Raw genomic sequence first — 13,132 nt, 5'->3', positions numbered from 1 at the left:
AAGCCTAATACATCTCCATTCCATATAACATAAATTTCTAATTTCTCTGTAGTCGAAGAAGGATCTACCCTCTAAATAATTAATGGCAGACTAATCATCTTTTTAAAAAAACATAAAGTGACTCATAAGCTATTTAATTTTACTTTGGCGAGAAATTAAATATGCTGTTATATTTGAAGGTAATAGTAATTGTGATTTTTAATGCATTTCCTTTTGTTATTTATTTATTTATTTATTTATTGCTAAGCTAGGCCTTGAATAGTTCTGGTAATTTGTAACTCTTCATATTTTAATAATGACTTTTATTTAGCATTGCCTTTCTGTTAATGACAGTGAAAAGTACTGTACTTAATATATTGAGTAGCTTTTAGTAGAAAAGCAATTCCTTACCAAGTCAGATGTTGATTAACACCTATGATAAGAATAGCACTGTTCTTGGGCTCCTCGGTGGCTGAGTTGGTTGGGCGACTGCCTGCGGCTCAGGTCATGATCCTGGAGTCCCGGGATCGAGTCCTGCATCAGGCTCCCTGCTCAGCGGGGAATTTGCTTCTCCCTCTCCTGCTCCCTGCTCTTGTGCTCTCTCTCTCTCTCAAATAAATAAATAAAATCTTAAAAAAAAAAAAAAGAATAGCACTGTTCTTTGCAGTGTTTTATACCATATTTACACTAAATCCATTAATGTTTAATTTCTTTTGCTTTCTTTTAAGTTAGATAAGAATTGAATTTGGTACAGTTTTCCATTAATAGCTTACATGATAGTAAACAGATGCACCTTTTTGAAGTATCCTTAACAAAACTCTAGGTCTCTTAATTTTGATTACTTAAAGTGCTGAAATGGAAAACAAATTGCTAGGGATAAAAGAATTCATTCCTTAGCCTTTGTAAAGCCTTTTGTATTTACTGACCTTTAATATGAAGTCAGATACCTTTCCTTGGGCAGTTTAAATTTGGGTCAGACCTAGATCCTCTTTGGGCTGTAGTCTCAGGTTGGGTTTCTTGAAAGCAGACTCTAGAATGGAAATTAGAGTGCAGCACATTTACTAAGGAGGTGTCTTGGGACCAATGCCATGCAAAGGAAGGAGGCCCAACTTCCACTGGAGAAGTTGGACTGTGATGCAGCCTCAGTAACCCTAAGGGGAGAGTTCTGAAGCTGGGATCATCCTCAGAATTGTCTCAAGTCAAGGTGAGGAAAGCTGGACCTTTATATCCCCAATCATTAGATGCAAGATGCCCCAGAAAGGAGTATGATCTTAGGCCAAGATGACTCTTTTCAGCTGAGGCAATTCCCTAAGAGGGCTGACAGCTGAGGGCTGTCTGCCAGCAGTACTCCCATGAGCTAGGAAAATAAGCCCTGAGGTATGGAGAAGTTCTAGATGATGAATTACAGAATTCACTGCAGTTGTAGTTATTGATTCATTCAACACATATATTGACCACCTACTGTGTGCCAGATTTTCAGACACCAAGGATACATAGTTGGGCAGGAGTTGATCTCTATCCTTAAAGAACTCATGGTCTTCATTATTTGTAATACTGGTACAGCAATGAGAAGAAGTAAGGGAAGGGAAAATTTGATCCAGTTGCCACTGTTGAAAAGCTTCCCTGGTGTTCAACCCTGCTTTCCCCATCTGGGCTTTGGCCCACACTCTGCTTTAATTTTTCAGTAGCTACAGGGATTTTAGTAAGGAGAGGTATCTTCCAGGGATCATCCCAAGCTGGAACTTTGACTATATATTGCAGTGAATTCTTTGTTCTAAATGGTGATGGTCATCTAACATAAATTATATTTTGGCTATATTTAAACAAGCTGGCTTGGGAATCTTAAAGCTTGTTTTACGGGGAAATATGTCACTCCCTCTAAACATCTGACTTACAGAAAACAGATTTGGGAACTATATGCATTCTAAGACCTGCCTGTTCAGGATTTATTTAGTTTGGCTTCCTTTTTCTTAAGCAAGGCTTAAGCTGATTTTTTTTTCAAGTAGATTTTTTTTAACCCAACATACAGATGTTGTAAAAAGCCTTTTTTTTTTTTTTTTATTTAACCACAAATATGATGGCAATACCTGTCTTTTGATAGATTTACCAAGTATATGAGTTTGGGGGTTTTGGTATTGGTAGGTGGATGGTTTGAAAGCAAGTTGAGAGCAAACATGTATTGAGGGCCTCAGTGGGCTAGCCCCTTTCACTTAATGGACAATTAGCTGTTTACAAAAGAAGAAAACAAAACTTTAAAATGTCTAATTGTTTGCTCTCAATTACAAGCTAATTAGTGGAAGAGCAAGGATTTGGTCCAGATTTCTTGACCTTCCAGGAGATGTTTAATGTGTTCAAACAAATCTGTGTAATGGCCAGGGTGAACCCAAATACCATCATTGCTTTGAGGGCTTCCTGGCATGCTCTAGAGATGTTTTCTCTAGGCAGACTGCTACAGCACAGATGGACTACTTCAGCAATGTTCTATTTTGTAAACTCCAGTTTCAGTAATACTTGTTATGCCTTATGACATCTGGCAAAAAATGTGGACGTTCTGTATAGTGGTCAGGTTCAGCTTAGCTCCATGGAGATATTTAGACATTCCATAAAAGTGCTGCTGCTATCTTCAGTGTATGGTTTCTAAGGTTTCTATGAAAGGAAGAGAGAGCATGAAGTTTATATCTTGTTTATATTTTCTCTTTGTTTATATACCCTGATGGCAAACCAATACCCAACATAATGCTAAGTACTTAGAGGATGCCCAGTAAAAGGGATCATGAAAGCAGTAGTATGTCTTTTCTGACCTTCCAAATTGACCCTATGTGTAGAAAGGAAAAAATCTTGTCTTTTCTGACCTTCCAAATTGACCCTATGTGTAGAAAGGAAAAAATCTATCATAAATGTTTTTCCAAATGGAATTTTTAAGCATAGTTAACTGTATTTTCTAGGTAAGAAAATGTGTAAAGCTAATTGACTGGTAATATTTACTATTTGTAAGGTTGGTTGAATCATACCTATTAAGTATGTGTGCCTTCTAATATAAAAGAAACTGGTTTATTCATGATCCAACAAATATTCTCTACTGTCCTGGCACTGGCAATCTAATAGGAGAATAGGTAGTTGGACAGTTTGTGTTTAGGTATAAAATTTTGTAACAGTTTATTCTCTTGATTTTCTTCTAAATTATCAAAAATTAGATTCTATGTGAATTACATTTTATTATATTCTATTTGAATATTTATTTTAAAAGAATTCTATACATGTATATGTAAGATATACATATACGTATATGTATTCTACTAAATATGTTTTTAAAATATAAATATATGTAGTCTCTTAACTCTTTAGAGAGAAACAGAAGCTTCCTTGAAATGGTTTGCTGGGGTTGGTTTTTATTTATAATATAATTTAAACAATTAATGAGTTTTTAATATGTAGGCATACTCATGACCATTGTTTCAGCATTTTATATTTAACTTATGTTATTATTTGGAATAAGTGATTAATAAAAGTGCACTTTATTGCTTTTTTTTTTTTTAAAGATTTTATTTATTTGACAGAGAGAGACACAGTGAGAGAGGGAATATAAGCAGGAGGGGTGGGAGAGGGAGAAGCAGGCTTCCCGCCGAGCAGGGAGCCCGATGTGGGACTCGATCCCAGGACTCTGAGATCATGACCTGAGCCGAAGGCAGACGCTTAACGACTGAGCCACCCAGGCACCCAAAAGTGCACTTTAAATGTTTAGATTCCCCATGTAACTTAGGGTCTTATGCTAGGTTCTTTGGGAATATACATTGATAAATAAATTGCTGAGTATTAGTTCTCTCATTTTCTCTGTGCTTAACTACTTTGGATTTAGAAACTCACAGAAATAAAAGTTCCATTAGCTATACAAGCACAGTTGATAACTTTGATACCAGAATTTCGTAAGTAAATTCCCATTTTGCTTTAAGAAATGACATGTAGTCACTGGTGAATTTTGTACATCTGCCATGTGAATTTAGGAAGTCAGAAATAATATAAAATTTCAAAAGAAAAGCTTTTATTGGATTAAATAGAACTTTTCATGAAGTTCTTGAAAATGCTTTGTTTAAATTCTAGGATTTATTGTTAAGTCTGTTGTAAAGTTTTGCTTTGATTATCATTTTGACATATGATAATGTTATGTTAATGTTGACTCTGGACACTTCAAACTTTTTTATATAAATACTAGAAAGGAATTACTGCTTACTTTGTGGTACAGACAGCATAAATTTTTTTTTCAGGATTTAGACATGTGATACATGCAGTATTTGGACTCAGCTCCTTAGATGGACTTGGCTCTCTCTGTAAAGGTGATGCTGCCATTTTCATTGTGTGGCTTCCAAGCTTCCACCAAAGGAAGAGAGATCAGAGGTTGATGGGAAAAATTTCAGAAACTAAGCTGATTCTGCCATATATTTTTAGCCAGAATATTTTATTTTATTTTAGATTTATTTATTCGAGAGAGAGCGAAAGCATGTGTGTACGCACAGGGTTGAGGGGCGAGGGGCAGAGGGAGAGGGAAAGAGAGTCTCAAGCAGACACCCCACTGAGCGCGGAGCCTGAGGCAGGGTCAGTCTCACAACCCTGAGATCACCACCTGAGCCGAAACCAAGAGTTGGATGCCCAACCAACTGTGCCACCCAGGTGTCCCTAGCCAGAATATTTTAAATGACTCTATCAAATTGCAAGAGGCTGAGATTGAGAATTTAGCAGTATTCTAAGGCAGGAAAAAAGCACACAAATATTAGTGGGCACTGGCAGTCTTTTTCATGTTTTATATTTATAATTCATCTTTCTCAAATTTCTATGAGTTCCTCCTTTTTTCCACCCCTTGGGGTATTCTCCAGGATTTCATCCTGTTTTATTGTTCCTTTGCTTCTTTCTTTTTCTTGGGCAGCTTATATACTTTTGAATCTTAACTACTATTACATTCTGATAATTCAAATTTATATCTCTAGCTCTGACTTCTGACTTACACATCCATCCGCTTGATAGATGTAGCTAATTGGATCTTTACAGGCATTTCAAACCCAACATTTCCAACTTCTTTTCTCTTACTTTCCCCCCTCCCTCAAACCTCATCCCTAATGTGTTTCTCCTCCTTTATTTACATTTGCAGTTCTGATATTACCATGTACCAAACTCCCCAAGCTAGAAATCTCGAAGTAATCCTAGATTCCTCTCTCTCTCACCTCCCACTCATCTAATTAATCACCAAGTTTAAGTAGGTTTTATCACCTAAATATTTCTTCAATCTATCCCATCTTTTTCTTTCTAATTTCTACTATTCTATTTCAGATTCTTGTCATCTCTTGCTTCAACTCTGACAATAACTTTGCTTCCAGTCTTGCTTTCTTCAAATCCATCCTCCTTACTGTAGCCTGTGGTGGTTTATGAGAAACGCACATTGAACATGGCATTCTCTTATTCAAACCTTTCCGATTGCCTCAATGATGTACCTAACTTTCCATTTCCCTCTTTGGACCCTATGCTTTCCCTTCCAGAATTACATAATCTCTTACTTTCCCATATATATCCTTACCTGTTTTATACTTTGGAGTCCTTGATCAGAGCCTTTGACTATATGATCATTCTGTTGATAGTTTTCTTAAAATGCTTTTCCCACCTTTCTTTACCTCATTGACTTTTAGTAATTTTTCAATACTCAGCTAAAGCATATTCTCCTCATCTCTGGCCTTCCATTGACCCATACATTTTTGCCTAATTATAAACTCCTCAAGAGCAAGGATCATGTTTTATTCATCTCTATATTAGCATTTAGCATGTGGCTTACAAATAGCAAGTGCCTCCCTTCCTGCTCCCTGCCACCCCCCCAAATACAAAAAGAATTTAACCTTTAAGGATATTTGATTGCTCTGTTTGGATTGTTAGAGTATATGTGCTTTTAAAACCATAATCAGATTTCTTTTAGTGAAGAAAAATAAACTAATGTTCATCTGTAATTGATAGCTTATTTTTTCTTCTGACCATACTAGAATGAAGAATTACTAGCTAAGAAAAGGAGTATATTTTCTCAAACACTAGGGTTTGTGGAGAAGTTGCATAACTTGAGAGTAGAGTAAGCACACATAGTTATTACAGACCACATGGCATGTGCTTTATTGCCGAGAAGGCTTTTACGAAGATCCACTCCTCTCAAAGAGTTGATTTGCTTATTGTTTTTAGTGATTGGAGATGAAATAGGTAGAACCAAAATGTAGAAAACTGTGCCAGTAATGCCTATTTGGTTGAGTTGAGTCCTTTTAAATATTCTGCCTTATTCCACAAAGTATTTAAAGTAAGAGGTCCATTTTGTATATTCTAACAACTTTGGAATATTTCTGTTTAGAGTAGAGTTTTCTAAATATTTTGATATCAGTTGAAACTATATTTTTTGTTTATTCCTTTAAAAGTTTAACGCGGGGGTGCCTGGGTGGCTCAGTCGGTTAGGTGTCTGCCTTCAGCTCAGGTCATGATCCCAGGGTCCTGGGATTGAGCCCCGCATTGGGCTCCCTGCTCAGCAGGAAGCCTGCTTCTCCCTCTCCCACTCCCCCCACTTGTGTTCCCTCTCTCGCTGTGTCTCTCTCTGTCAAATAAATAAATAAAATCTTTGAAAAAATAAAATAAAATAGAAGTTTAGCATTGACAAAAATATTTTGAAATATTCTTTATAAATATTCCTCATTTTCATAGTTTTTCTTGTTCCACTCTGCTTTTACTATATAGAATTCTTAACATTCAAAAGAGATGTAGTCTGAGACTCTAGGTGCCACTATAATATGAACTAGTCCTCATTCTTTAATAGATCTAAAACTTCTTACGGCTGTAGGAACCATAACTTTCTTTGAGATCACTTTACTTTCATGATGAGCACTAATGATTGGCTTTTGAGAAAGACCATGTTTTCATTTAAAAAAATAGCAAATTTTTATAGAATTCATTGAGACTAGTATAAGATAATAAAGCTCTTTTGCCTTGCTGAGTGAGTGACTGGACTCACTAGCTAAATGACTGACTATAAAACTGTCATAGTTCTTTACTAATAGTTAAAAATCATAAAAATCAGTGGTCTACTTCATCTTATTTTTGAAGTATTCAGGAGGTAGAAGCAATAAAGAGAATTCTGAGTGGAAGTCCTGTTTTACATTAGATTAAACTCCCTAAAGCATGGTTTTCTTTCTTTCTTTTTTTTTTAAGATTTTATTTATTTATTTGTCAGAGAGAGAGAGACAGAGAGAGCACAAGCAGGGAGAGTGGCAGGCAGAGGGAGAAGCAGGCTCCCTGCTGAGCAAGGAGCTTGATTCAGGACTCGATCCCAGGACCCTGGGATCATGACCTGAGCCGAAGGCAGATGCTTAACTCACTGAGCCACCCAGGTGCCCCTGAAGCATGGTTTTCTTATTGTTATCCATCTTAAAATTCTTCACTGACTCTTTCAATTTAGGATGATAAAGTCAGTAGACTAGCACCCCATGGTTCTTCTACAGGTTGCTCTTCACTTGTTTTTCCAAACTAAATTTGAACATTTAAAAATCATTCAAATCAATAAAAAAAAAAAAATCATTTAAAAAATAATGTTGACTATGTACTGGGTACTGTACTATGCTTTTAGGATATAATGCTAAATAAGAAACCATGATCCCCATCCTCATAGACTTGTCTAATTGCTTCAGTTTAACTGATTTGTATGATTTAAACCTAGCATGTGTAGTTCTGCCTTTTTACCTTTGTTTATGTAATTCTTTTTCCCAGAAAATCCTTCCCCCTCAACATACTCAAATTTTATCCATATTTCAAATCTCAGCTCTGGTGATATCTCTACTATGACTATTCTCCTTGTTCATATCAGGTCATTTTAGTGTCTTCTGAATGGCCGTGGCGACTAATACATATTGTTTGCTTATGACTTTCACTTATAATTATTTATAAATACTAAATTTTAACTTTTCATGTGTGTATTTCCCCAGATATCCTATAAGGCTTGGATGGCCAGGCTGTCTTCTGGCCCCTCCCCCAAATGATTCATGTCCCTCCCACATGCGGAATACACTCCCTTCCTTCCAAGTTTCCTGAAAGTCTTATCCCATTATGCACCACATCACAGTCCAGAATCTCTTCATCAAAACAGATCAAGGTGTATGTGAGGCTCTTCAAGTATAGTTGCTTAAGTACAATTCCTCAAGAACAATTTCTCTGAATCTGAAGACCTGTGAACTAAAGAGACAAGTTATCTAGCCCCCCTCCCACCCCCATGCATACCACCTATACACCCAACATACACTGATGGGACAGGTATAGGATAATTGCTATAGACTTTCCTGTTCAAAAGTGGGAAAATGAGAGGCACAAAGGGGTCACCGGTCCATAATGATTTTGAAATTTGGGTGGGCAAACATTGGAGTTTCCTTGATTATATCAAAAGGCCTGGGAATAATTTTTTAGGGTTTCAGGCTTTGCCCTCTGAGTTTTTGTCCTCCCTTTGAGTCATTCTTCCTTTTTCATGAAATATATCATGAAATTTTGCATCTGAGTGGTTTTCTCAGTCTGCTTCCTGACAGTAGAATTTTGGAAGCCCAGTGGTCTCTTTACTTTGTACTGTAACTGTTCCTTTCAGTTCAGTTTAGCAGTGTTTGCTGCTGTTATTCTCTCAAAAGTTTTGTCCGCCTCCTCTGAATCATGTTGGGGTTTATTCCATAAGATAAAAGCCACATCTAAGAATCTCTTTAAAAAATGTGGACTTCTGCAGAGATATTGAGGTAAAATGTACTCAAGCTTTCTAGAGTGTCTATTGTTTGAGAGGATCTATGAAACACACCTTTAATCTTTTTAAAGGACTTTTTGTATAATTGATTAGTACTGTGAAGTACCACTCTTGATCTTTCTGGGGTCTTAAAAAGAGGTTTTGCAGTCACCCCTCAGCTTCATTTTTAGACCATGTACTGCCAATGCCCTGGATTCAAACTCTGTTGGGAAGCTAGTCCTGACTTTAACGTCTTTTGCCATCTTGAGAAGCTGAGAATTTTCAAAACTATGTGTGTCTTGGTTTTGTTTGTTTGTTTGTTTAACAGTCCTTTCTTTAGATAGTTTATCTCTCTTCTTTTGCATTTTACAGTAAGTGGCAAAAAAAAAAAAATAGGTAGCACTCACAACACTTTAACTTTGCTTGGAAATCTTAGTTAAATCACTTAAATGTTCATTAAGGTACATTTCCTAGTTTCCACATTACTGAAGATAATGGCATTGTTAAGTTTCTACAACTACTTAACAAGAATCCTCCTTTCGGGGCGCCTGGGTGGCTCAGTCGTTAAGCGTCTGCCTTCGGCTCAGGTCATGATCCCGGGGTCCTGGGATCGAGTCCTGCGTCGGGCTCCCTGCTCCACGGGAAGCCTGCTTCTCCCTCTCCCACTCCCCCTGCTTGTGTTCCTGCTCTCGCTATCTCTCTCTCTGTCAAATAAATAAATAAAAATCTTTAAGAATCCTCCTTTCTCCAATTTCCAAAAACATTTTCCTCACTTCCTCTTGAGCCCTTGTGGGAAGAATACTCAAAGTCCAGCTTTCTCCTAACAGTCTGTTCAAGGCAATTTAAGCTTTCTGTAACATGTTCCTCAAAATCTTTCTAACCTCTACCCACTGCCAAGTTCCAAAGCTACTCCTACGTTTTTAGGTATTTATTATGGCAGTACCCCACTTTCATCTTTCAACATCTATACTAGTTACCTCTTCCTGTGTAACAAATTACCTCAAAACTTAGCAGCTGAAAGCAACAAACATTTATTGTCTTATAGTTCGAATGGGTCAGGAATCTTGGTGTGGCTTAACTGGCTCCTCTGCCTCAAGACCTCTTATGAGGTTGTTATGAAAGTGTCAGCTGAGGCTGTGGGGTCGGTTTGAAGGTTCCACCAAAGGACAGTCGGTTTCCTAGCTCATTCCTGTGGTTATTGGCAGAATTCAGGTCAGATCCTGTTGGCTAGAGGCCTTTTTTAGTTCCTTCCTAGTGGGCTTCTTTCATAGGGCAGTTGACAACATGGCTAGCTGGCTTCCCTCAGAGCAGAAGAGGGCTAGCAAGACAGAAACCAGAATCTTTTTGTAACCTAATTTTGGAAGCAACATCCCATCACTTTTGCCTTATTTTCTGTGTTAAAAGCAGATTATTAGGTACAGCCTATACATAATGGGAGGAAATTATACAAGACATGAATACCAGGAGGCAGGGATCATTGAAAGCCATCTTAGAATCTATGTGATCTTTGGCCACTAATTGCATGTGATGGTGAATCTGCATTTACTGGATTTGAAAATTGGAAGTGTCTAGAGCACACCAGTGAAATAATATTTACATAACACATTTAAAAGAATCTTTACAACCTTGTAACTTACTGAGACTTGAAAATAATTTTAGGAGCTTAATTTCTCCATACAAACCAAGTTTTATTCCTACACAAATGTACCCCTTGTTCATATCCTCAAATGAAGTATGATGGAATATAAGACTTTTAGAGGGATTTTTGCAATCAAAGTACATCTAACTGTTGAACAAATGAATCAAGTGTTTTGTTTGCTTTTGCTCAGGTACTTATACATGTCAGTATTTACAGGGATGCAAGAAATTAAGTAAATGAGTCCACTTACCCTAGATTATTTCTGAGATAAAAGCTATTCCTTTACTTTTTAATGTAGTTTTGGAATGATGGTAGAAGAGGCAACATTGCTTACATTTTCAGTGCAGTAAACATAGGTAGTATGGGTCTAGGAGTAATTCTACAAACAAATACACATATGAAGAAAAATCCTACTAATTTTGGTATTAGAGGAAAGGGGGCTGGGGAGAATGGTTGCAATATCCTATTCTTGTCCTGGAAAAGTATATTTTCATCTAAAGACAGGAACCTCTGAAGCCTTTTTCTTTGCTAGTCATACTTCAATGTGTTCATTATTCCTGCCCCAAACTCTGTAACTCTTGGCACAGAAACTACTTTAGCAGACATGGCAGAGTGACCTGAAAAACAACAGTAATAACTTTTTTCCATAGATTATTTTAGTGTTAGTTGGTTCAAAATTTGGTTTTGAGTGATCTGATAAATATAGTGATGTTTATGTTGAAAATACATTTAAGTAAGTACATTTAAGTAACTTTTTCATTTATGGGTTATAGAAGTATTTTTCTTTCATGTTTCACAGAAAGTATGGTGGTTTGTTTTGTAGTTATGCTAGAGAAGCTTAAGGTGGAATAGAGGAAGAGAGTTTGTATAGATGACTAAAGCTAGTTATTTCAGAGTTGCAGCTAAATCTCTTACTAGATTTGTAATACTGAGAAAATTTGCCAACAACAATAACAATGTTATTAAATAATATTATGGATCTCCAACCATGTTTTAGAATACTATATAACAGTTTCTTTCTAAATTATCCCTAATATATAAAATTGTCTTTTTTTTTTTTCTTTTACAGGTAATATAACATTACAAAGCAAGATGGGTAATATCACAGTAGGTATGTACTAAGCTGCTGGTTGGTAAATTTTGCATCCTTTAAAAAATAGCTATATTTGTGATATTTTATTAGGGTAAATAAAATCTGAAGTTTAGCTGATGAACCCAATAGGATTCTGATATGCAAGTCAAATATAGGTAGACCCAATGTATGAATACATAAAATTATTTCTGGAAATTCATTGACTCATCATCCTATAAATGTCTAATTATAGATTTGGTATCAATAAAGTTTGAATTCTGATTTCATCACTTTCTATACATGGGCTAATTACATAACTTCTCTGTGCTTCAATTTCCACATCTGAAAGAAATAGTAGTTAAGTACCTATCATATAGGGTTATTGGAAGAAGTGAGATCATATATATAAAGTACTTTAGCACAGTGTCTGACATATAGTAAAGATTCAATAAATAATAGTCATTTTTATTATTGTTCTAATCCTAAGCCAGAACTAATAGTGGCTAATGGTACCTTAGACCTCATCACTACATGTGATGCTGTGCCTGTGGGAGAAAAAGTTCAGATTTCCAAATAGTTTAGATAGAGTTTTTCCTCTGTCCTAAGTAGCACCTGCTTACCTATTAGGCAAAGGCGCACTCTAAACCCTAAAAGTGGTGGTGGTTTTTAGGTCTTAGAGGGTTGGGGGTGGAGATGGGAAACTAAGATCTTTGTGGGGAAGCTGTGGCTTATTGCCGGTACGAACGCCCAGGGCCTCCCGGCTTTGTCCTTTTGACAGTTTACATTTTTCCTTTCTTTGTACTGATTGAAACAGTGAACATGTTCAATAGTCCTTTTCACCATCACTCCTGAATTTTCTGGCTTAAAGTAATATCTTTTTTAAAATTTTCAAGAGATTGAAACTTTTTTGTTCAGTGAGAGATTAAGTTGAAAATAAAGGCTTCTTAAGTGATAGTTTTAAATCATATTAACTAAGACATGACAGAAGGATTTACCTGTTTCCGGTGGGAAATCAAGCTTACTGTTGACTGTTCAGGCCATTTCATCAGAGGACACATCTAGGGATGGTAAGGGAAATTTCTAGTGTGAACAAAAAGGTACAGTGGTGAGAAGCTGAGCTCGCTGGGGAGAGAAAATGCTAGACATGGGCAGAGTTTGTAGCAATAAGGCAAGGGAGGAAAAGGAGGAGAATGTTGCAAATTGGGAGGCACAGGGAATTTCACTACCAACTAGAAGGCCCTTTAGGCAGATATGAATTTGAGGAATACTTGTAATATGATATAATACAATAATGCTAGTGTTATTCTTGGATGTAAATATGGGAACATAAATGGAAAACCATTCTCTCTAAAATTGGAAATAAATGGTTATTTATCCATACTGGAAAAGAATTGTAATAGCAGTAATGTATATATTTGAAGATGGTTTCAAATTCTGTATGAATGATTAACATTATGAATTCTTTTTAATTTTCTATATGAACTTTTTCTTTTTCCCACTATTAAGTACTAGAGGGATTTTCAGACAAAATGTTTTTTTTTCTTAGATAAATCTCTGTCCACTCAAAGAAAATGACCTGAGTCCACTGTTAAGAAAATTATAAGGGTGCCTGGGTGGCTCAGTCGATTGAACGTCCAACTCTTGGTTTTGGCTCGGGTAGTGATCCTTGGGGTCGTAGGAT

The 13,132-nt window shown here is 36.4% G+C and overlaps 1 protein-coding gene across 6 annotated transcripts in view; it reads left to right on the top strand.

The window, feature by feature from the left end:
• The window catches only part of FAM185A (family with sequence similarity 185 member A), a 70,532-nt gene that overhangs the window by 16,743 nt on the left and 40,657 nt on the right, over positions 1–13,132 (top strand). For all 6 annotated transcript variants that reach the window (XM_078060051.1, XM_078060053.1, XM_078060050.1 and 3 more), the window contains exon 5: positions 11,449–11,490. In XM_078060051.1, coding sequence (XP_077916177.1) covers positions 11,449–11,490 — 42 coding nt within the window. The remainder of the gene's footprint in view (positions 1–11,448; positions 11,491–13,132) is intronic.

Source organism: Halichoerus grypus, chromosome 12 (assembly GCF_964656455.1).
Source record: "Halichoerus grypus chromosome 12, mHalGry1.hap1.1, whole genome shotgun sequence".
NCBI classification, from domain to species: domain Eukaryota; kingdom Metazoa; phylum Chordata; class Mammalia; order Carnivora; family Phocidae; genus Halichoerus; species Halichoerus grypus.
Note: the sequence above shows the minus strand (reverse complement) of the source record. Positions and strands in the feature narration are given on the sequence as shown.